The sequence below is a fragment of the Suricata suricatta genome, chromosome 8 (genome assembly GCF_006229205.1).
Source record: "Suricata suricatta isolate VVHF042 chromosome 8, meerkat_22Aug2017_6uvM2_HiC, whole genome shotgun sequence".
NCBI lineage: Eukaryota > Metazoa > Chordata > Mammalia > Carnivora > Herpestidae > Suricata > Suricata suricatta.
Window position 1 is genome coordinate 116,665,710 of NC_043707.1, and position 25,113 is coordinate 116,690,822.

General features: G+C 50.3%; 1 protein-coding gene across 1 annotated transcript in view; it reads left to right on the top strand.

The window, feature by feature from the left end:
- The window catches only part of CSMD2 (CUB and Sushi multiple domains 2), a 590,124-nt gene that overhangs the window by 198,513 nt on the left and 366,498 nt on the right, over positions 1-25,113 (top strand). Inside the window, exon 7 of the mRNA XM_029945853.1 lies at positions 10,064-10,271. Within this exon, the coding sequence (XP_029801713.1) occupies positions 10,064-10,271 (208 nt within the window). The remainder of the gene's footprint in view (positions 1-10,063; positions 10,272-25,113) is intronic.

The following is a 25,113-nucleotide window of genomic DNA, read 5'->3' on the forward strand; positions in this document are numbered from 1 at the left end:
ATCCCCAGTCTGGTGCCTGTACATCAGGGCGTGTGGGGCAGAATGTGCTGGGATGGTGCCCCCCGCCCCAGCACTCACATCACAGCAGTGGTTCATGGGCATGGGGTGCCTCTGTGGGGCATGACTGCCTCCCAAGCCTCTCTCCTTTTGGCCTCTTAGATGATGACCATTCTTCCCCTTAAATGCTGGAGGGCTCAGCATGGCCTCATCTCTGGGAACATCTTGCATCTCTTGGAATTTCTCATCCACTACAGAGGCTTCTAATTGTTGCATGGAGGTGACTCTCCAGTCTCTGTCCCCAGCCCCACCCTCTGTCCTATGCTTCGGGTCCACGTGGGTCTCAGACTCCACTGAACTTTCCCCAGAGTGTGCTTCAAATGGGGCACATCCAAAACCTAACCCCATCTTCCCAAACCTGCTCCTTTTGCTGCCTTCTGTAGCTCAGTGAAGAGTGTCACCATCCAAGGTGGCCAAGCCAGATGCCCCCCACACCATCAGCCACTGTGCCTTGATGCATCTCCCTCTGCTCCAGCCCTCCCCTCCATGCCTCTGCCACTGTTTGGGGGCCCTGTCTGGTAACACCTGGTGACGGGCCGTTTGCCTGTTCCCTGCCACGCGCATCTCAGTCCATCCTCCATTACTGGAACGAACTTTCTAAGCCACAGATCTGACAGGATCACTTGTTGCTTAGAATGCCCATAGTGGCTCTCCATCACTGACAGGGTCAAGTTCAGATTTTTAGCATGGACAAGGCCCTTCCAGAAAGACTCCCAGGCTGATCTTCCTAAGTCCTCTCTAGTCTACGGCTATACCACCCTGAACGCGCCCTATCTCGTCTAAGTCCTCTCTAGGTACCTTCCCATTTAGCAACACCAGAGAATGCCCTGTTCTGGAACACACCAGGGAAGCCAGCCAAAGATGTCAAGTGTGGCTTTTAGAAGGGCTTTGAGTCCCAGAGGCTCCCTGGCATCTGAGGGGGATGAGATGTGGCTCGTCGTCAAAGACTGGGGGAGCACAGGTGGCTCTCCCACTCTCCGAGCCTCCGTGCCTCCCCTCTTCTCCGGGCTTCATGTCCATTTCTCGTTTCTAAATCACCATGAGCCTCAAGCTTAGTCTGAGAAGTGTCCTCAGTAACACCAGTGATTTTCCTGAAAGTGGTTTTCCAAACTGTGCTTCCTGAGGAGGCCAAGCCGGGTAGGAGATAAGGGTGCTCCTCATGTGCCTGCGCAACGCCAGGAGCCGTGGTCACGCCAGAGTTAATGATTCATACTCGGGAAGGATTAAAGCCTTTTGGCCTTTTTCCCTCTTGTGTAGAACTTGCAAGGGCTGGCATCTGTGAGTGGATAAGCCTTATGCACGGGGCAGTGGTCCGTAAATATTTACTGAATGAGTGGATGGCTGGATGGGTCTTACTCACCAACAGGATCATGTAGGTATACAAGCCCCCAAAGCAAATTCCTGGCCTAGCTTCACCCACCTGCCCAGCAGCGCTGAGTGACAAAACTCTGAGTCCAAGGCTTTCCAGAGCAGGTAGGAGGGCAGTGTGTTTCTAAGTCAAACAGGAAATGCCACATGCCTGCCTGAAAGGTAGACTCAGTCTGGGAATACAGACAGCCCAAGCTAAGGGGGAGTAAGGACTGACTGGGATCAGGGGGCAGAGCTGGTGTGAGGCTGACCTCCATCGAGGCCCATCCCGAGGCTGCTAGCATGTTGAGGCTTGGTCTAGCTGGCAGAGGGAAGGAGGAAGGGCCCGTGACCCCTGCTTTGCTTTGTGTCATTCTGGGCACCTCCACCCTGGGAGGCTCTGAGCTTTGTGGAGCCTCTTTGAACCACAAGAAGGAAGACCATGTGCATTTCAGCAAATGGCCTCTAACTTGTGAGGGTCACTGGCTCTGGAGCAAAGAAGACTGAATGGGGGAAGGAACAAGGTTCAGATGTGCTGGGTGCTGAGAGGGAGGTGGGGAGAAAGCAGACTGAGTGAGAAATGCTTGGCCTTGGAGGTTCAAGCCAGACGCACAGGCTTGAGGGAGGTGGGCACCGGTCTGCAGAAGCTCAGACGGCAAGTGTCCAGCTGCATTCCAGAATTTGTAGCCCTGGGAGGGGGGAGGGGGGAGTAGGAACGTGCAGAATGCGAGATAGAGGCAGTGTGCTGGGCAGGGAAGGAGCACGGAGTCAGGCCCAAGTCAGCCCTGGCCGTGCTGGGCCAGCTCACAGCTGCGGGTCACCGGGGTGTTGCTAAGCCTCTCTGAGTTTCAAAGTGGGGAACAGGAGTAGCGGCCTTGAAGGTTAGCCATCCACTTCAGATTCAGCAGCTTTTCCCACGTGCCTACCTTGTGCCAGTATTATTAACTCAATGCTTCCTTATGAAGTGCCAATTGTTACATACTTAACCGTTCTAGATACAGAAAATTGCAGCCACAAAAAGTCAGACCGGATCCATGATCTCATGGGGATTTACATTTGAGCAGCTGGGAGGCAGAAAACAGATAAAAATCAAATAAACAAATTTCAGATCATGAGGGAAATGAAGCAGCTAGTGACAGGAAGGCTGCTTTAGATGGAGCTGTCAGGAGGGGACTCTCTGAGGAGGTGACATCTGAACCGAGTCCTGAATGATAAGAGGAGCCTGTTATGTGAAGACCAGGGGAAGGGCACTCCCAACAGAAGGGACGGCTGGTGTGAAGGCCCTGGGGCAGGAGTCAGTTTGACATGTCAGAGAAACAGAACACAGTCCCATGCGGCAAAGTAGAATGGGGGAGAAGGGTTGGTGTGGGGGTGCAAGACAAGAATTTTGGGTTTGGTTCTAAGCTCACGAGGGAGCCAGGGAATAATTTGAAGCACAGGTACATTACAGTTGAACTTAATTTTTTAAAAAGATCCTTCTGGATGCTATAGTGAGAGGGACTGTAGTGGGCAAGAGGTGCAACCAGGAGGGCCAGCTAGGAGGCGGCTGTGGCAAGCAAGCAGGCTGGAGAGCCTGCACTTCGGTCAGGGGTGGCCATGGCAGATGGAGGGGAGATTGGGACTGTGGCTTGGGGACGTGGCCAGTAGCTTTGCTGATGGAACAAAGGGTCAAGGTTGACTCCCAGGCTCTTTCTAGATGCTGGCAGGGTGGGATGTCCATAACCGAGATGGACAGGGTGTAGGGGCATGTGCCCTCAGTGGAATAGAGCTCATTTTGTCCCGGTGAAGTCCGAGATGCCCCTGAGACACCCAAGTGGGGGTATTAATTCTATGGCTGGGCAAGTTCTGAGCTGAAAAGGGGTAGGAAGGGGATATGAGACCTAAGGTGGCTCTGCAGATGGCAGACAGGGTCTGGGAGCCGCACGCGGGGCCCCTTCAGCTGATCATATGTACAACAGGCAGAAAGCACCAGTTATCATCCCGGTAGTGAGGACCTTGAGTGATTCTGGAGTGCACCATGGCTCCCAGATACTATTCCTAACTATGGGGTTCCTCTCCTACCGCTGGGGTCACCTGTCCTCTAAGCACCTTTGTCATCACTGTTACTATAGCAGAACTGTCCAGAATGGGCTCTGGATTCAAATCCTGGCCTTGCCACTCCTACCCACTAGCTGAGTGACCTTAGGCTCGTTATTCAACCTCTCTGTAAATTATGTCAGTATACTACTTAACTCTTTATCTCACTATCAGTTAATTAGTTAATCTGATATTAACTAACACATCAGATTAACCTGTAAATAATATCAATACACTACTTAACTCATACGGTAGAGGTGAGGTTCAAGTTGATAAATGTCATGCATGCCGCAGAAGGCCTTGCTCGTAGCAGTGACTCCGTGAGCGTTAGCTGTTGTGATTCTGACTGCCACGGCCACTGCCGGCTGGCATTTATCAAGCACTAACTATGTGCCAGGCCCTGCATTCTCTAATCCTCACAGGATCCTCACAGAAGCCCCAAGAGGTTTAGATTTTGTGATCCCCTGTTCCACAGGAGGGAACTGAGGCCTGGCGAGGTGGGAGAGGTACTTTGCCTATGGCTGCACAGCTGAAGGGCAGTGGAGCCCGGATTCTTCCCAAGTCCTTGTGTCTGCCAGCCATGTTCTTGACCATCATTGTCTACTGCAGCCAAGGACGATGGCCTGTGAGCCCTGGCAGGTGACTCATGGTGGCACTGTTACTTCCAGAGCTCTGGCTTGGTGGCTCAGGGCCTGAGAGCTTGATCCTCATTGGTGATCCTCATAGATGTACTCCCTGATGAGTCTACTTGGCCAGGGACTGCCCAGTCTGCTGTGGCCCCTGTGACCCTCTTCTGTAGTCTGTCCATGAGCTTCAGGAGAGAAGCCTCAGGGAAGGGGCCTGGGGTTGTTCTGCTGGGCAGATGCCACGGCAGGGAGGGAGTAAGGGGCTGCCAGGGGCTATTTCCATTCTTTTTTTTTTTTTGACATTTATTTATTTTTGAGAGACAGAGTGTGAGCAGGGGAGGGGCAGCGAGAGAGGGGGACACAGAATCCAAAGTGGGCACCAGGCTCTGAGCTGTCAGCACAGAGCCCAACATGGGGCTCGAACTCATGGACTGCAAGATCATGACCTGAGCCCAAGTTGGACGCTTAACCACTGAGCTGCCCAGGCGCCCCTGCAATTTCTTAATTTTAAGAAGGGGTGTCCTTGATAAAGCCAAGGATAAAGGGGCAGAACCCTGACCACCCACCCCCCACCGGAGAGGGCTCTGATGAGATTGAGCAGGTCACTGGGGCCCCCAGGGGACCCTGAGCCACACAGCACAAGGGAAAGGGGGAGCATCGAGGCTTTAGGGCACTTGCACCCTGACTCCCTTTGCCTCACACTTGAGTTGTCAGGTGGCAGCTTCTCCCCCGGGACCTTTGGGGGTTTTGTTTCCTCAGAGGCCGAGTAGCCTGGGACTGGAGGATATGGACAGAAGCCCAGAGCGGAAGGCCCCAAAGCTTGCAGGCCTCCAGGCTTGCGCACTGGTGCTGGCCTGAAATGCAGGGAGGGGAGGAGCGGGATGCAGGTTCTGCAGCCCCTACCTGAAATTTGTGAGTCACTGGAGAGTTAGCAGACACCCAAGGGGGCCGAGGGATAGTTCTCTAAAATTATAGTTAATTGAAGAAATTTCAGTGGAACTTAAAGTCGATCATAAATAACGTCATAAACTTGGAAGGGCAAGTCTCCGCATAACACACCTGCACCTTTGAATATACAGGACTTAATGGCGCTGCGGAATGCCCGTTCCCAGAGAAGGAGGAAGTGTAAATTAATCTTTTAGGACCATGGTGTCAGCTGAAGGTTATATTTTATGGCTCTGAAGTTATAACCATGAAATATATGGTGCCTTGTTTAAAGTGTGAGAAAATCTCCAAACAACTTTCAGAGCATCTTCAATCAAAACAGGATGGTTCAGGCACAAGGGTGTCAGAGGAGCCCGAGAGGCAGGGAAATAAATGTAAAGGTGCCACCTTCCAAGGAGGGGACTGGCGGCTCCAGCCAGAGAGCCTCAAGCTTGCAAGTCCTCAATCCAGCATGGTCTAGAAATCATTGACTATCACAAGGAGCTTTGAGGATCCCCGGATGGCTTTACCAGACTGCTTTCAAGCAGGGACATATGGTGTCCTGAAAGCGCCCATAGTTCTCATTCCAGGGAGACCCAGCTGGATTCCTGACTCACCAGGCACTGGGTGACCTTAGGGGAGTTACCTAGCCTCTCTGAACTTCAGTGTGCAATTTCATTTCTTTGTTCAACAGATGTGTACTAAGTGCCCGCCATTTGCCAAGAAGGTTGGTGAATGCTGGGACCATTTTCATTTCTTCAGAGCTGAGTGGCCCCAGGGCTACATGAAACCTTTTGCTAATCCCACCAGTCCTTGTACTTCCCAGCAGGAGAGTACTGCCCCTGAAGTTCTGGGTCCAGAGGCAAAGGTGTGTTGTTCTAAAAGACGTTTCTTAAGGTGAGACTTACAATTCACACCTAGAACAAACTTCCAAAAGCCCCTGACCATGGAGGCCCCTGGACAGCAGAAGGCACTTAGAAATGGCAACGAGGGGCTGGACGCCACCAAATCACAGTGACTGAGGAGTCCTATGCCAGACCTGCTGCCCACGGACACGGCCCCTGCCCTCATGGCATTTACAGTCTAGACATTAAATAAATGGCATTATTTGTCAATTAATTTGAGGAAATAATTCATTATGGGAAAGGATGTCATGCTTTGAAAACATAAAATAGGGGGAAAGATCCTTGAGGAAGTGACAGTTAGACTGGGACCTAAAGGCTGAGGAGGGGCCAGCCAGAGAGGGGAGGTAGGGAAGAAGGTTCCAGAAAGAGAAAATGGCACTTTCCAGGTCCTGGAGCAGGGAGATACTTGATACATCAGAAGAGCTGGGAGGAGGCCAGTGTGGTGGCAAGAAGCAGGCAGGGAGAAGCTGGTAGGAGGCAAGGCTGTATAAGGTCCTTATAAGAATATAAGAATATTCTGTTCTATCCTGAGTGACAGTGCGAGTTCCTGGAGGTTCTTACAGAGAGGAATGGTGTCCTCAGGTCTGTGTTTCCAGGATAACAGGCTGGAGCATGAGGGATGTTTGGAGACAGGGAAAGAGGCCTCATGGCTGTGGTTGACTTGGACCATGACGTGGCTTTGCATGAAGCAGGTGCACGGCAGATGAGAGGCCCGTCGTGAGCCACTTACAAGGAGGGACAGGGTTTGGTCCCTGGCTGTGTGTGGCATGTGGGAGAGGTTGCTGGTGGCCCCAATCTCAGGCATGAGACCCTGGGTAGATAGCACTGACAGTCTCTAAGAAGGAAGCACCAGAAGGTCAGGTTCAGTGGGAGGAGAACACAAGGTGGTCTTGGTTGGGCTGAGGCTGAGAACAGTGTAGGACGTCCTAGAGTTGCAAGAGGAGCTACACAGAGCTCTTTGCGTGCTGCTGTGCTGTCCACCTGGATGCGCAGACCCGAGCAAGCAGGACAGCGTGGACCCAGGGCTTGCCACTCTGTCCTGCACTCCTGACACTGTTTTCTCACCCCCTATCCCACCCCCTGGGCTTCTCCTCTTGCCTTATTACCCTGACCACTCTTACACAACTTCCTTTCAGGTGCCTTTGCTTCTGCCTGCTGATCGTTAAATGTTGCTTTTTCCCGGGACATTTTACTCCCACGGAGCCAGAGTTGCTCTTCATCCTGCTGACTCCTGGCCTCACAGGCCCCCCAGCTCGCTCTCTCTCTCCATGGGCATCGTCACCTGTGTTCCCCCAGCAGCTCACACTCAGCCTGCAAGTGCAGAGGGGTGGGGGAGGAGGACCATCACCATCTCGCAGAACTGCTTCTCCTCTGGGGCCTCTGTTTACCCAAATAGCATCATAACCCGCCCTGCTGTCCTGTTGGAAGCCTCCACTTCCTCTCTCGCTCCTCCTCTCCTTTGCTGGTCACTCCCGGTGGAGACCACATCCTCTCCCTTTTCCTCTGCCTGGCTCTTGAATCCTTTGTGTTCCTTCTCTTCTTCCCCCTGCCGCTGCCACTTGTTCAGGCTTTGATGATTAGAACAATCTTTTCACTATCAGAGTTGGCATATAGAAGTAGGCACATTCTCTTGAAATAGACCTTGACCCTGTAGAACGACATTAATGAGACTAATTTGGGACCACCGAATAAACTCACCTTGACCTCCATCCCACACGACTTCTGTATACCCAGCCGTCAGCCCCACATCTCGACCAGAACACCACACATACACACTCAGCCCTGGGATCCAAAAGTGAACCCCTGCTTGTCTTCCCCACCACAAGGCAGCCCCCTCCTGGGTTCCCTGCCACAGAAGTCACCTTTCACTCCTGCAGATTTTCATGCTCCAAACCCGGAACTCACCCCTCCCTGCTGCCAAGTCCTATAGATTCTGCTTCCTAAATCTCTCTGAAATCAGTGCTCTTCCCACTGTCCCCACAGCCTCAGCTTGGAGCTCATCTGGCCTCCTCTGGACTTTGGTGACTATGTCCTACCAAAAGCACCCTGCTCATCCACTGATTCAGACTTCCTCTGTGCCACAGCCCCAGTGATCTTTCTAAAATGCAAATTTAATCATATCCCTCCACTACCTTTGAGTCTCAAGATGAAGCGGAAAGAAAAGGAGAACTTAGCGCTTGTTGGGCATCTCCATGCTCCAGCCACTGGCTGATGCCAGGTGCCGTGACATTAACGGTCCCACTCAGTTATCACAGCAAACCGTTGTACAGAGAAGCAAAATGAAGCTGCTGTAAAAAAATGGCCCAAGGTCACATGGCTGGGGAATCATGGAGCCTGAATTCAAACCTAGACCTCCCTGACACCCCAAATCCATTTTATTTCCAATATAGTCCACTGCTTCCAAATCTTCTTGGCCCAGTGTTCTCTGTCATGTGGCTTCTTCCACATGTCTGATAAGCCATCTAGAGCTACTTATATTGCACGTGCCTTGTGATTTTGTGCTTCTGTGCTCATGATATTTGTTTCCCTTTTCTTAAATGCCATTCCCTTTCTTCTCTATCCTTTGAAGGACTCCTATCCATCCTTCAAAACCTAGCTCTACTGCCATCTCCTCTGTTACATTTTCCTAAATCTACTCAACCAAGCAAAGTAATATCCTGCTTTATCTACATCCTCCAAATATGAACTGTACTCCTGGGAGACAGTGGGCTGGTTAAGAGAACAGGTCCTGGATTCAGACTATAGGGGCTTAGAATTCCAGCTCCTTTTGTTGCTATGAGCTGTGTCACCTTTGGCAAATAACTGAGCCTCTATGTGCCTTGGTTTCCTTACCTGCAAAACGGGAATGAAACTTCACAGGGTCATAGTGAGGATTAAATGAAATATGTAGCATAGTTAGAAAAGTACCTGGTGTAGTGGAAGTGCTCAATAAATATTAGCTTTTATTATTATTACTCTGCTGTCTCTGGTACACATTTGAACCCAATGCTGCATGTTTTTCCTTTCTTTACCAGTTAGTCCGTATCTCTAACATAGCATGTGCTAAGGGTATTATAATCACTTACTTGCCTACAGCTTCCAGGACAATAGGCTTAAAGTTTGGATTATTTCCCCTACATCACCCAGTTAGGGAGCAGCAGGGAAAAGGATTCAAACTGAGGTCTGTAGTAATTTTAAAAAAGCCAGTGCTCTTAACTATTACATGTCAGAGTAATAGTTTGTTTCCCAGATCATTTTTTCTAAATATCAAGTCTCAGCTGGGATTTTGGCTGGAGCAGTGAGACGTCCAGGTTCAGGGGCAGGATGAGTAAAACACGGCCCCTGCCCTTGGGGATTCCTGGTGGGGCTCAGAATCAGAGTGGAAGACGGACGTATGAGCAGGTCACTCAGTGCCGTGTTGTGTCTAAAGTCAGACATGTTGCTGTGGGAGCCCAGAGGAGAGAGCAGTCACCAAACACCTGGGGGATGCCAAGAAGTGGCATCAGAGTTGGGCCTCAAAGCCCGAGGAGGGCTGCTCTGGACAGAGGGCCTCCTCAGCAGAGGGAACAGGGGGAGCACAGAGCAGGAGGCTCGACCATGCACTGAGCAAGGACAGAGCTGGCCTGCGGACAAGGGAGGGAGGAAGGATATGGAGGTATGGCCTGGCAGCCCTTTGAGTTTTGCCTGGGGTTGCTGGGTTGAGTTTCACCACATTGGAGTGTTACTAAGATCTGGTGGGGAGAGATGTCCTACTCACCACAGTCGTGACCATGGAGATAAAGGTAGCCCCTGGGTCATGGCAGGGCAGCATCTGTGTCCTCTGAATGTGCTCCGAATGTCAGTGTTCAAATCCCAGCTCAGTGGTTGTGTGACCTTAGGTAGGTGACTCAACCATCCGGGGCCTTGGTTTGCTCCTCTTTCAGTGAGAACAACCCTATCTGAAATTCTCAGGGCACAGCCTGGCACGTGGTAGGGGCTATGGAAATGTTTGGTATCATTGTTACTAGGCCAGTTCAGACTCGGATCTTGGCCCATCTGGCCTGTGCGTCATGTTCTGGGACCCTCTGTGCCTGTCGTGGGTGAAGCCCACGAGTGCCAGGGCCTAGGAACCAGACCACCTCACCGAGCCTCTTGTCTTTGTGCCCACAGCGGATGACGCCTGTGGCGGGACCCTGCGGGGTCAGAGCGGCATCATCTCCAGCCCCCACTTCCCCTCGGAGTACCACAACAATGCCGACTGCACGTGGACCATCCTGGCCGAACTGGGAGACACCATCGCCCTGGTCTTCATTGACTTCCAGCTGGAGGATGGTTACGACTTCCTGGAGGTCACGGGTACCGAAGGCTCCTCCCTCTGGTAAGCACACACTGTCCTGCCCCTCCTCAGTTCCTGGGGGACTGTGGCTCCCCAACAGTCTCCTCGGCGTCTGGGCTTGCAGTCTGAGGCCCCTCGGCCACATCCTGATGGGTTGATGGGTTTGGGTCTCATCACAATGAAACCTCCCTGCACGTTTGTGGAGTTGGGGTCCATTTTTATGGTGGTTTTGGTATCCGATGTGATGCGCATCCTTGCTGAAGAACTTCACGTTGGGCCTTAGTGCACTGAGACTCACACTGTCCTGGTCTGAGGGTGTGGACACCGTGTGGGTACAGTGATCTGAAGTACCCTTCCATCTCTGCAGGGCGTATTCATAGCATCCAACGAAGGGAATAGGATCTTAAGTGGAAATTCCCACTGCCAGGGCCCTGTGAACGGCAGGGCATTCCACCTCAGATTCTGATGGGAAGGAGTAACTCCCTGTCGTTCTGGCTTTACTAAAATGCGCGGGCTTTTCTGCAGTGTGTCCCACCTGCTGTGGAGACTCTTGATGCTGGTGGGTTCAGGAGGGGAAGGATGATGAGACTTATCAGCCCGAGTTGCTGGTACTGTCCCAGATTTAGACGCACAGGACATGCCCAAGCAGAGGCTGGCTTCGGGAAGTGTCCAACTCTGTTTGGGTGACGAACTTTGAATGGTGGTGTGGCACTTAGGGTGTCCTCTCATGTCCTCCTGTGGCTGTGTCACCAGGCTGAGGGCACAGGGAACCTAAGTCCACATACCACGTGCTCACAGAAGGATGTGTCCAAGTGTGCTTCAGACAAGATCGGGCATCTTGCAGGCTTCTATTGCTGCACAGGGGAAGGCGGGGCTCCGTGCCTGAGGATGAGGGCAGACAAGGTGTCCCTGAGGACTCTGAGGGACTTAGAGAGTAGGAAGCTGCAAGAGTCGGGGGAGGACAGTGCCTGGAATGAGACTTAGCAGTCAGTGTGAGTGGGGAGGGGGGGAGGGAGAGGGAGCAAACAGAAGACAGGGGCACATTTCTCGAGCACCTCTTTTAGACCAGGTTTCGTGCCGTGTGCTAGAAACACCAGTTGTGTAAGTCATGGTCCTTTGAGGGTGAGAAAATCAGACAAACCCATGGCAGGAGCCAAGTGTGACTATTTCAGAGAGGAAAAGTGGGAACAGATTTCTCCCAGATACAGACTCAGAGATTTGGGGACCAAATGTCTTGGTACAGTCGAAGGTGATCTGACCTGGGAGTCAGAAGACCTTGGTCATGAGCTTGTTGAGTGAACTTGGTCAGGTCATTCACTACCCTGGAGGGGGAGTCGAGAGAAGCACATGTGAGCCAAGGGCAGACGGCTGTGTACCGGTGGCTAGTCCGTCAACTAGTCTGGGGCAGTGTCTGGACATTCGGGGCTATGAGCAGGGACGAGAGCCTGGGTAACCCTCTTCTGCACTGGAATGAATCCCAGTGACCTGCCAGCCTGAAGGCCCTCTGTCCCCCTACCCCTTTTGTTAAATACCTATTTTTGTCATTGTAAATGTAATGCATATGCTTCTTACAGAAAACAGAGAAAATATAAAAAGGTATGGAGAAATGAATAAGAAATATTAAAATTTTGATATATTCTCCTTTGGCCTTTGGCTTTGCTTAGATCAAGCTAGCTGGCTATTTACATATGTTTTAATATTACAAAATTCAGATCTGAAAATCTGTCTGTAGTTACATATTTTTAACTTTGCATTATGTAATGAAAATTTTCCCTGTATTATGGCAGATACTTCCAAAACATAATAGGTGTGATAACAGCATCGTTTATTGAGCATTTATTATCAACATGTCACACGGCAGCTGGTTCTAAGCTCTTACAGCTATAATTTCATCTCTCCTCACGGAAACTCCATGAAGCAGGTAGCATCATTTCCCTTCTTTTGCAGACCAGGAAAGTGAGGTCCAGAGAGGTTATGTCACTTGCTTGAAGCCACCCAGCTGAGAAGGAGCAGAGCCAGGCTTCAGCCCCAGGAGAGTTAGACTTGAAAGGCCATCTCTGTGGCCATGGTGGCATGCCACAACCTGCTGCACTTGTGAAGGGTCACCAGGGCCGTATGTCACGCCCTCCTCATAAGACGGACATAGTGTACTCATCAGATCTCTTAGTAGGTCGTTCCCAAGGTTTCGCTTCGATAAGCAGATGCCTCGATGGATAGTACTGCCTGTTCCACCTCTTCCAACCCCAGGGCCTCTTCATCTCACTTGTTTACCAGTGGGCCGAACGGGCTCCCACAGCCTCTGCCCCCCCCAGGTGTGAATCTACACGTTGTCCAAACTTCTGGAGTGAAACAAATCTGAAAGACTATTCCTTTTCCTATTAAGCCACTCAGTGGGGGAAGGAATTAAGCAGAGGAAATCGTTAGGGGAGTCATTCAGAACTCTTCGCTATAAGATTAAATTATAATTATTTATAGGGCTGGTGTCACCATTTCCAGCCAGGATGCATTTGTTGTTCTAATTTATACTTGCATAGCAATTATGGATAAACAAACTTGGAGGCTCGGGACGTGTGTGCAAAGAACCCACTCCCTCCCCTGCCCCTCTCCTTTATGGATCCCTGGATCCCTGTGAATTGCGATGCTGCTGGTTTATGCGTTGCTGCTTTATATCACTGCGCATTAAGATTTTAGGATGTTTTCTTGAGTTCTGTGCCGAGGCATAGAGAGACTGCAGGTCCTGTTAGAAGAGATGAATGTGAACAACCGGGCATCCCTTTACCTATTGAGAAGACAGAGATACCTTCCAGAGAAAAAACTCACTACCTCCTTTACCAGATAGCAGACTCCCACTGAATCAGGGTTGGGGCAAGGGGCATGAAGTGTTCCTGACTCAGTTTCCACACTCTCCTCCCCAAGTGGGATACGAGCAGGAGACTTTTAATTGGGGGTGCTGGCTGTTTGGAATTCGAGGACAAGTAACATGGCCAAAGAGTTGAGGAAATAGAGGGTTGATATGGTTTTATTATTTTGCCAAGTGAGGACATTAGAAAGAAACCTGCCACCTCCTCAGAACATTATTTCATGAAACAAAGGACAATTCAAAGCCAAAAACGTGGCAGGGTATAATCAATTGGCTGCGTTGCGCTGATGCGGAGGCAGGCGGGCGGGTGGAGCGCACAGAAATAGCCGTGTGCGCCTGGAACCAGAGCCCCGCGGTGCGCGCACATCAGCCAGTGCACCGCGCCGCCCTCTTTCCCAGCCCGAGACTGGCCGCGGGGAATCCGGCAGCACACGTGTTGGACAGGAGAAGGCTGTTCCGATGGTGTACACTAAACCCTGTAGCTCTGACATGTTGCGGTCCCCAAGTACTTTAGACGTACTCTCTCTGAAGTTAATTGCTTTTTTAATTTTCATCTTAACTTTTATTTTGTGACTGGCCATGAGCAAAAGCTGGGTGTGAACTGAGAGTTAAATCCAGATCGCGTATTTGGATTCCTCCCCAAACGCACACACGCACACACGGCAAATCACCCCTGACACACGCCCCTCCCTCCAAGCCCCCGCCACTTATTGCACCAGGTCAACCGCTCTCACACATATGCTCTCCTGTCTCTAGTTCACTGAACTCAGTTTAGGGACAAGATATTCTCTCACTGATCCTTTGTGGGGGCGGGGGGGGCTTTGTTCTGCTCTGACCAAGTCGGTTGGCTCTGCCCTTCATGGAGCCCCATTCCTTCCCCTCAAATGCTAGGAAAATACTCTCACCATTGCTAAAATCCTCATGAGGCCCCTGGACTTTTTCAGATGGCTAGGACTTGGGGGTGGGGGGAGTGGTGCTGAACTGGGGTTTAAAAACTCAGTTTTTATGGCTCTGGCTTCTGTGTCCCTGGAGGGTATCAGGATCGTGTTATAACAAGTACAAGTGATTGCCAGTCCGTTATACAGCTGACCTCTCTCCGTTGTGGAGAAAATTGGTGAGTTAAAGCCTATTGAGAGACACAAGAGCCAGACTCTCTTCCCCCCTCCCTCTGCCTCATGCTTGACGCTCTCCATTTGAATCTCTCCAGGCTCTTCCTCTGGGAGCTACAAGGAAGGAGAGAAAGCCAGATGTCCCCTCCAAGAATAGGAGAAGGGGGTCTGTGTATCTTGACATCTAACTGGGAGAGAGCAGGCCTGGGAGTCAGACTCAGGCTCAAGGCCCTTATTCACTTCTTAGTGGTTGTTAAAGCTTATTTACTTGCCTCTGAGTCTCAGTTTCCACATCTGAAAAATGGAGCTCATCATAAACCTACAAAGCATGTTGAAAGGGCTGAACATGTAAACTGCTGCCTGGTTCACAACAGATCTAACACTCCTGAGGTGGCGACCAGAGTTAGGGGCTTGCCCTCTGAAGGGAAAAGGGCCACATGAGCCTTCTCTCGCAGCTCAGAACCTTGGTGGTCCCATTCTTAGTGATCCCCCTGAGGCCGTTCTTCCCAGCCTGGCAGCTCAGAGGCATCTCACCGGGCAGGAAAGCACGGCCTGGTCCCTCTAGCTGATTCGGCTCCCTGGGGAATTGCCTGGAAACCCAGGTAAGGAGGACCAGGTCAGACTGGAGGATGCCCTTGCAAAGGTCAGAAGAGAGGGCAGTGATTTCGTTGAAGCTGTCTTCCCAGAGCCACGCTTGGTGAGCATGCTGCAGGCAGCCTCACGTCTTCTCCCCTGGACCCAGCCCCAGACCGGCCAGTTGAGAAGATGAGCACGAGGAGTAGACTTGCTGCAGCTACAGTGGCCACTCTCTGCAGGCTAGGAGTGGGGAGCACTTTGCTGGGGGACAGGCACCTGCTCCCAGGGGCCTGCAGCACAGGGGGAAAGAGCAGAGAGTATGGAGAAGACAGTCAGGGGACCACTGCACCAGACCCAGGGGAGGCCCATTTCTGCCCAGCATCATCTCGCTGCCTCCAATCGCTGCCACTGCAGACTTCGGTTGGGCCTTCCTCTCTTTGCTCCTTCTCTTTCCCAGTTTCCCTCCTTCGCCAGGTGGCAGTTTCCTCCTATAGCAGGGAGGGCAAGCAGGGCCCGACCTGCACTCAGAACTGAAGCCATCTTTTCCCTGGGGGCTGCCAGCAGTGTGTTTGTGGTGGGGAGGCTGGTAGGAATTCAGAGCTCCTTCCCACATGAAGGATTTCTGTGCAGACCCTAGAGCCACCCCCCACCTTCTTGGCTCTCACCCCGAGAGTCAGTCTCTGCCAGTGATTCCCAGCCTCTCTTGCTTGCCCCCTTTGGTGTACTTGGATTTCCATTCTTAAATTTTTCAATTTTTTACTTTAGGGAGAGAGAGAGAGCCAGATGGGGAGAGGCACAGAGGGGGAGAGGGAGAGAATGAATCTTAAGCAGGTTCCATGCTCAGTTCGGAGCCTCACATGGGGCTTGATCCCATGACCCTGGGTCATGACCTGAGCCGAAATCGAGTCAGATGCTCAACTGACTGAGCCACCCAGGCGCCCCCTGGAATTCCATTCTTTATTTGTTTCACTCGGATCATTTGCCATGTGCCTGCGCGTTCTGTGTCCCCACACCCCAAGCTAAGCCCCATGGTTCTCTATGTGATATATTTCCTCCACCAAACCTTTGCAGTAGGAAAGGGAACAAGGGCCTGCTGCAGGACGCTGCCCTCGGGTGGGAGAAGCAAGGCCGCAAGGCAGGGTGCTATTTGGATATGGGAGGGGTGGGACAGAGAGAGCATCATCCTAGGGCTGCGGCGAGTGTCCCACCCCAAAGGGAGCGCCCCTGATCCTTGAGATACAGGGCCAGAAAGTGGTCCAGGATTCTCTCCACTGTGCACCCACCCGCCTTGGGGCTCCGTCTCCCTCTGGGCCTATCTGGCCCCTCCGTCTGGAGAGCAGTGGAAGAAAGCCTGCTGTGCTGCCGCGTTCCTGCCCCCGGGGCCGCCCAGCAGACCTGCGCTGTCTCTAGAAAGAGAATTTCCCTGGAAAACAGGCTCAGCCTACTCTCTGGATCCAGCTTGGAGGGCTTTTCTTCGCTTTATTCCCCTTCATTTTTTTGCTTTTGTTTTTGTAGGTGGAGATACAAAAATTCCTATCTACTTTACAGATATCCAGTTTGAACATTTCGCTAGCAACATTCTTTTTCCTCTTTGAAAGACTTTGTTTTAATTATTAAGCATTTTACACATGAACTTTGAGCCAACTAGAACCATTTGATCTCAGCGCCTTTTAACTAGATATTTCATTCAGGAGTCATTAGATTCAGATATAATTAGAATGAGAACAGCTTGCCAATGGGGATTTGTTAATAATAACTATTCACTTATTTATTCATTCACATGTACTTTATCAAACCATTGGGTTCGATCATTTACATTCTTTGCCACTTTCCCCCTATTTATTTTCTGTACTCATTTACTGAGAGCCTTCTATGAACTAGGTTCTCCTAGGTGCTAGGGAGACAAAGACACAGCCCTGTCCCCTAGGAGTTGTTTATTCCCTCCACAAATGTTTATGTAATAGCCACACATCATGCTGGACCCTGGAGCTCACAGTCAGGGTGAAGTAGCAGAATATAATTAAATACTTGACAGTATCATATGTTAGGTGCCTTTCTAAAATGTATAAAGAAGCTCCCATAGAGACTGGAAAGAGAAATGTAATAGTATTTTTTTGGTTCAAGAAATAGAAACCCACCTCCAGCTGACTCAAGCTAAAAAGGGAATACATTGGCTTCTGTGCCTGGAAAGCCGAGGGATTGGCTTCAGGGACGGCTGGATCAAGGTATGCAAATAATATTATCAGAGCCTGTTTCTCTGCCTCCCGCAGCTTTGCTCTTACGCGTCAGCTTTCTCAGGCACGCCTTCCCCGTGAGGGAGCAAAGGCAACCACCACCAGCTCCCTGCATTCTGCTGGGTTAGCAATCCCAGCAAAAAGGAAGCCTCTCTTTCCCGATGGTTCCCACAAAAGCCCTAAGATGAACCTCGCTTAGATCAGATTGAACCATGTGCGCAGGCCTCCAACACCAGTGTCAACAGAGACCGGGCCCAGGTCACATGACTGTCTGTCCTGCTCAAACCCCCCGGCTGGGAGTGGAGGAGGGGCTGTTCCCCAAAGGAAAATTGGGACACTGAGAAGATAAAGTCTTCCTGTAATGATGGGAGAGGCTATTGGAAGGACTCAGATAAATTAATCCCAGAGGGGGTGACTTTTGAATTCAACGGAAGAGTAAGAGTTTACCACTGTCACAGAGCAGGAAAGAGCCCTTGTGGGTTGGGAGCATTGCAAGTGGGTGCGTGGTTAGCACAGGGAGAGCATGAGTCAGTAAGAACCTTGTCCTATGTTCGTAAGCTGGGAGAAGATTCCAAAGACTGTAGAAGGCTATGGAGTGGTCTAAGCGGAGAAGTAATATAGTCACTCTGAATTTTAATTGTGTCCAACTGGAAGGCCAAGGCCAAGAAGTCAGCTATAAAACTTTTTTTGTGACCACTCAGTCAAAAGATGATCCAACCTTGAGTTTTGGCAGCTGTGAAGGGATGAAGAGGAGGGGGGTGACATCAAGCAACATCTGAGATACGGAATCAATTGCTTTGGGGTGGGTTCATTGGAAAAGGGGAATGGAGACAGGAGAGAGAGCCTGGGATGATCCCCACGTTCCTGCCTAATGACTGTAAGGATTGTTTGCTAAGCAGGAGGACACAGTGGAAGGAACAGGGCTTGGGTGGAGTGGGGGATGGTGATGCTCTCTGGCCTCCCCAGGACAAAATGGGCACAGAGAGGAAAGTCAAGGCTACAGCAAGGAAGGAGGTGAGCCTGGATATAGGGACACAGGTGCCCTTAGTTACTGATACACAGTGTTTTGGGGGATGTGTAGTGGAGATGGTGAGGGGAAATCAACAGCTATATCTAAAAAGTGGTGTTCGAGTAGATACCATGGCAGGGCCTTGAGAAGTCATTGTCAGGAACAGCCCCAGCACCATCGTCCTCAGCAGTGTCTCCTTCATCATCACCGTCAGCCTTTATTACCAAACTTTCCTTCATAATTGAGTCATTCAAGCAGACTATGTAGGCTCTTCTGGTGCCTGGTATTGGGCTCGGCATGGGAGTACCACAGTGGAGGAGACAGATGAAGTCTTTGCCTTTGTGGGACTTCTGGTTTACCTGGGAGAGACTGATACTAATAAAGTCACAAACGCATGTAAAATACACTCGTGTTGAGTGCCACGGAGGAAATGAACAAGATGGGCAGTAGTAGCAGTGGGGACCCTTTTAAGATACATGAGCCAGCGGAGGCCTCTCTGGGGGGTCAGGGTTAAGCTGAGACTTGACTATTGAGAAGAGCCACTGTAGGGAGAATTCAGGGATCAGCATTTCAGGGCGGAAGGAATTGCACCTGTAAAAGCTCATCATCCCAACGTCCTGTATGTCCTTAAACTTCATACATGGGCGTGTCATGGGCCTAATGCCTGTCCTCTAGGAGTTCAGCTTGTTTGGATGTCAAGAGCAAGGCAGGGCCAAGGTCTCAAGCTGGCAGAGGTGCTCAGAAAGCAGCTGAGATGGGGCATGACCAAGGCTGCTGAACCCAGTGGCCCTTGGCACCAGCAGGGGGATGAGGCACAGAACCACCTGCCTTCTTGTGGGTTCGGGAAGCCCTTGCTTCCCCCTCCTTCCCTGCCATATCACAGTGCTTTAAGCCACCCCAAGAAGCTGTTCTCTTCTGATGGAGCCCATGAAATTGCATCTGTTGTATCCATCAGGAACCCGGCCATAAATAACCAGCCCTTTAAAATCCCATCTCCCGTAACTCTCAGAGTTGGAAATAGCATTCCCAGCCCTGCAGCCAAGCAGTAGGAAAGGATTAGTGCCCTAGCATGCCACCGGCGGAGCACGTCTGGAGAGTCGGGGCCAGGGCTCCTGCACTCTCCACAGAGTGTCAGCGTGACTTCCGAGCTCCCCTGGGTGAGAACTTGCTCTCAGAAAGAGAACAAAAGCCGCAGCTAGAAGGAGCAGGAAGTAAGCCGGGGTTGTCCACTGTTGGCACAGCAGCTCTGCTAGAGCTTGTGACTTGGCAAAGTCCTGTGTGTGGGAAGCCGAGGTCAGGCAGCTGTCCCGCCCCCTGTGGGGCTGACTGCATGCAGTAGGTTTGTACTAAGTACATCGTCTGCGCTGACTGCATGCAACAGGTTTGTACTAAGTAGGTCATCTGTGCGGGGGCCATGCCAGGACTGGGAAGGGCACCAGACAACAAGATGCTCTTTTCGACCTCTCTCTCGAGGAGCCGCCAGATGCCTGATGGTGCCGCTAAGACAGATGGAAGGAGCTGTTCTGGGCCCTTCCAGAGGCCTCTCATTCTGGCAAAACTTGCCTTCCAGAATGACATTTAGGATGTTCAAGACCCCATTCCTGGTCTTCATATTCATGCTTGACCATGAAAGTTTGTGGGACTCCCTTTTGCCTTGATTTTACCTGTCTTGCTCCTGAGATTTTTGTCTGGCTTCCTGAACCTGATCTAAGCCCTTGGTTCTAACCATGAGCCTATACTTCTTTCATCCCGGCTTTTCCTCATTCAGTGGCTGGGTGGCCAGTGTGTGACACTCAGACTCACCAGGGAAGCAGGATTCATACAGAAAAATCAGCATTTGACAGTCTGATGAAATGACAGATTGAACTCAGCAGATCTCATCACCTGGCCACGAGAGGGCCAGGTTGGCTTGAAAAGTGGGAGGCTTCCTGGAGGAGTAGCAGTCCATCACCTTTAGGAACATCTCATTCAATGCCTTGGACGGTGGTCTGCCTTGGATGGTGGTCTGCCTTGGAGTCCTCTGTTGGCATTAATTCCTCACCTGCTTCTCCATGGCTTCTGTCCCCTGCCTTCCCTGAAAACATTCATGTTAAGACTATCATGAGAGAAGCACCCCTCACCCCAAACACTAACTCCTGCCAGTGCCAAATCCACAAGGCAGGTTTTAGGTCTCCTCTTACTGGTGCTTCCGCATTCCCTTACATTGTTAGTTGTTTTCTCCTAAAAACTGCTCTGCTGCTCTCTCTGACACTTCTTGGACCTCTCTGACCATTCCTTCTCCGTTTCCTTTGATGTCCCCAAGACTCTGTCTTGCCTGACAGCTCCCCCCATTCCACACACTCTCCCTGGGCACTCTTATCTGCTCTCACCATATCAAGAACCACCAGCTTGTTCAGAACTCCCGAACCTGGCTCCCCAACCTGGCCTCCTCCTGAGCGGCAAACTCTAGAACCAACCACCTGTTGGACATCTCCACCCGGATGTCCACCAATATCTCCTATTGAGCCTGTCCCAATGTGACTCATAATTGACTATTAAAGTGGTCAGAGTCCGTTTCCTGTCTTAGTTTATTGGTACCACCCTCTACCTTGTCATCCAGAACTCTGGGAACCATCCCTGTTCTGAGTTCTCCCAGTGTACCTCCTGTAACATATTTTTCCATCTTCACTGCCACTCTCCCAGTTCAGCCCATCATCTTTTCTTCTTTGTGGGTTGTAATAGCCTCCTTACTGACTTCCCAGCTTCTTGGCCCTCTTCAATTCAACCTCCCCACTGCTACCAGAATGGTTTAATTAAAATGCATATCTGACATGCTAAGCCCCAGGCAGAAACTTTCAGTCATTTTTCATTGTCTGTGGAATAAAAATTCCAGCCATTGATAAGGCCCTTTTTGATCCAACCTTGCCTATCACCGCAGCCTCATCTCTTGCCACTTTCTTCTCTGAACTTCATTAACCCTGAAATTCAATGAATGGTATAACACCTCAAAGGTTTCTTTTTCACTCATGTTACATGACTGTCATGGGTCAGTCAGGAGTGGCTCTGATCCACTCCTGGATCAGGGACACCCACCTGCATTTCCAGGTTACCTGGGAAAGAGGGTAAGTGGAGAAGAGGAGGGTCTCTGGACCCTCTGGGAAGTCCATGAACTATTCCCTTCTTCCACTTACCCTCTTTCCCAGGTAACCTGGAAATGCAGGTGGGTGCCCAGGCTCAAGGAAGTTCCACCATTTTGTAGATGCACCACCTGGAGCGTGGGGCCTTCCCAGATGCCATGGCAGGGAAGAAGAGTGGAGAGCCTAGCATGGGCTTTTCACTGCCCCAGCCCAGAGAGATACACACCACTCACCTCATGTTTCATTAGCCAGAAATAACCACATGGTCCAGCCTAGCTGTAAAGGAGCCTGGAAATATGATGCACAGATGAAACGGTTGGTGAATCAGTATCTCTCTGCCACACCTCGTATTTCAGTAGATGTGATGTCCTGGCTCCTGTAAAAAGGCCAGCCCCTCCCTTTATGTTCCAGACCTCATATTCCCCAAAGACTTCCCTGCTAAATTCATCTCCTTTTTCTCTCATTCATTACTTTTTTTCTCCTGAGCACTGCTAAAAGCATAGAAATGTGTTCTAATACCTACTACCTAAAATCAAAACAAAACCAGCACGCACCAAAACCCCCCCATTACTCATTCCCAATCAACTACTGCCAGTTGTTGGAAATGGACCCTTTCTCAGGGTCTGATCCACCTGCCACTAAAAGTGACCTTGATAAGATTGCCAGTGACCTCCAGGTTGCCAAATCCAGTGTTGCTTCTCCATTGTTCCCGGATTTGGCCTCTAGGCAATACATGACATTGGTCATCTGTCCTTGAGCTATTCCCTTCTCTTGTCTGACATGGAACAACACAGCTAGCTACCTATGGCTACTCCTGCTCCATCTCCTCTTCTGTCTCCTCCACTGCCCAGCCTCCATGCAGCCCTTCCACATGGACTTCCCAGGGGGTCCAGGGACCCTCCTCTTCTCCACTTACCCTCTTTCCCAGGTAACCTCCACGAATCACATTTTATCTTTCAATATCATTTCTTTATATGCCATTGGCATTCAGTTTAAATGTCCAGCCTTGAGGGACCCCCTGGGCTCCATATATATTAACAGGACTCTCCAAACCTTAACAGGAATCTCAAAATGAACACTTCCAAGCAGATTTTTTTTATTGTGGTAAAACATACGTAAAATTTACCATTTTAACCATTTCTGAGTTCACAGTTGAATGGCATTAGGTACATTCACGTGGTTGTACAGCCAACACCTCCATCCATCTCTAGAACTTTTTCATCTCAAATTGAACCTCTGTCCCCATTAAATACCGCCCCACCTAATCCCATCCCCGATAACCCTGTCTCTGTGAATTGGACTACTCTAGGTATTTCATCTTTAAGTGGAATCATGTGGCATTCATTCTTTTGTGTGGGCTTATTTCGCTGAGGATGTTGTCAGAGTTCATCCACGTTGCGGCACATGCCAGAATTCTGCTCCCTTTCTTGGCTGGATAGCACTCCCTGCTATATTCATACAACATTTTGTTGATTCATTCTCCCTGGCGTCTCATTCCCTCCTCACCCCTAACCTGTCCTCTGCCCAGCCTTCTCCACCTCTGTCAGCTCCAAACAGGAAATTACTTGCGCTCATTCTCTGCCCCAGCATCTCTGGCCACTCAGTGGCCTTGTCTTCCTGCTTCTGTCCCTCCTGTAATCCATTCTCCATATGGCACCTTGGATGACTGATGTTTATGTACATCACATCATGTCTCCCTTGTTCAAGGCTTTCCAGCAACTTCCCATCCACTCAGAGTAACATCCTACAAGACTCCCCACTATTGGGTCACTGCCCAACTCCTGACTTCCCTCCTGTCACTCACGCCCCCTCACTGTGCCCCAGCTACACTTGCCTTCCTCCTGCCCCTTGATGGGCTGAGAGTCTTCCTCGTAGGGCGTCTGCACTAGCTGTTTCCAGGGCTTAAGATTCTCTTCCTTCAAAGTAGGTTTTTTTAAGACTCATCTTTTTTAAATGCAAAAATTCAGTTTTAATCTTCTGTCTTCAGAGAGGCCTTCCCTTTGCATGCAATCTAAAGGAACACTCTCTCACTATCCCAGCATCTTGTTTTATTTTAGGCATTTGTCATTACTAGATCTTTTATTGCTTGCTTATTATGTGTGAGTCTCTTTTCTGTGCCCTTCCCCTTCCCCGCCACTGCAGGCAGAACCTTGAAAAGCCCCCAACGCAGGCCTTGGCACTTAGTAGGTGTCCAAGGTTGGCTTGTTTGGAGGAAAGACCTGCTTCTGCCTCACCAGTAACAATGTCCTGTGGCTAATTGCAAAGGTTAACGTGGAGCCTCTCCACCAAATATTTTAAGTGATAACCTTCCTGGGGGACATTTGCAAATTAGCCCTGACTCTTGCTGATTATTCATCCTAAACTCAGTCTGATTAATAATTAATCAGCAAACTGCTTGGCCAGAGCAGGCTGATCAGTGCTAGAAAGGATCTTAAATTATGCAAGTCACTTGGCCAGTGTTAAAAAATAAAAAGCTCAGCAGTCGACAAAACTGGAGAGGTTTGATTGCAGTGTGAGTGAGGTAAGGGTTCGCCCTTGTTTGTTTTTCCGTTTTGTCTTTCTTTTTCCTCTTTGGCGAAGAAATCAATTAGGCTCAAACTTGCAACCTCAGAGAGAGACCGTATAGCACAGAAATAGAAATGTGCTAAATATCACTTTCTTTCTTTTTTGTTCCTTCTCTTCAAAAGAGTTCTGGTCTGAGAGACAGAGGTTAAAATTAGCCAGTTTGTTAAGCAAATGGATGTCTGGCACCTGATGTCAGTTTCTGCAGCCACATCCGTTTCAGCTCCCCTTTCTCCTCCTCTGAGCAGCAGCATGCTGGGCCTGGCAATAAGGAGGTGAGGGATTTGATGGGCACTGCTCGCCGCCTGCCCCAGGGTTGGGGCGGAATCAATTTGCCAGCAACCTGTCCCACTAGGAGTCCTTCCAGTACTCTTTGCCTCCTGCCTACAAACCCCAGGGAGACAGGAGAAAAGGCAATCAGAGGGTGATGAACACGCTCCCCGTTGCCAGGAGTGAACTCGGTGACCGCTGGCGACCCTTTCAATCCTCAGTCTGTAGCCTCCATCCTCAAAGGCAGGTTCTGCATGCGGTTTCCTCTTTCTTCCAGATTCCTCTCTGGCTGACGGGGAGAGTCAGAGACAGCCAGAGGTGTCTGTTAGCATTGATCTCTGGGCCCTGGAGAGAAAAGGGGCAGGGATATAGGATTCAGTGAAGTCAGGGCAGCCCTGATGCTTGTTAGAACCAGCCTGCCTGGGGTGGGACCCAGGCAGACGTGGTTTTAAAGCTCCCCATGGGATCTCTGCGCCAACGTGGAGAATCACGGGCTGAGGAAGCATGCTAGGCTTTTAGGGAAGAGACAATGAAGGATATCAAAGAGTGAAATAAGAAATGGGCTTCTCAGGAGTTGATTGTCTTCCCCAGACTTGCCTGGATGGTATTTAGAATGCAGAATCCTGGGTCCCACCCCAGGTTCCTACTATGAAGTTTCTGAGGATTGGGCCTAAATTTGGTATTCGTAACCGTTCTCCCAGGTGTTCTGAAGCAGAGTAAAGAATTTTCCATAGCAATGATATGGAGGGGTGGATTTTTGTCCATTATGAAATGATCCATCTTTTTATGCCTGGATCCATTTTTGAATTTCTTGGCATAGAAATTCCTGGGTTGCATTTGACTTATTAAATGTTTGGTTATGGTTTACATACCACTTTGGGCAAGTGTATCTTTTCCATAAAATGAGGCACATTGACTCCTAAATATTGATTTTTATTAATTTTTAATTAATTTATTTAACAAATGATATTTGCCTGGGGGCACCTGGGTGGCTCAGTCAGTTGAGCATCTGACTTTGGCTCAGGTCATGATCTCATGGTTCATGGGTTTGAGCCCTGCATTGGGCTCTGTGCTGACAGCCCGGAGCCCAGATCCTGCTTCAGTTTCTGTGTCTCCCTCTTTCTCTGTCCCTCTCCCACTTGCACTTG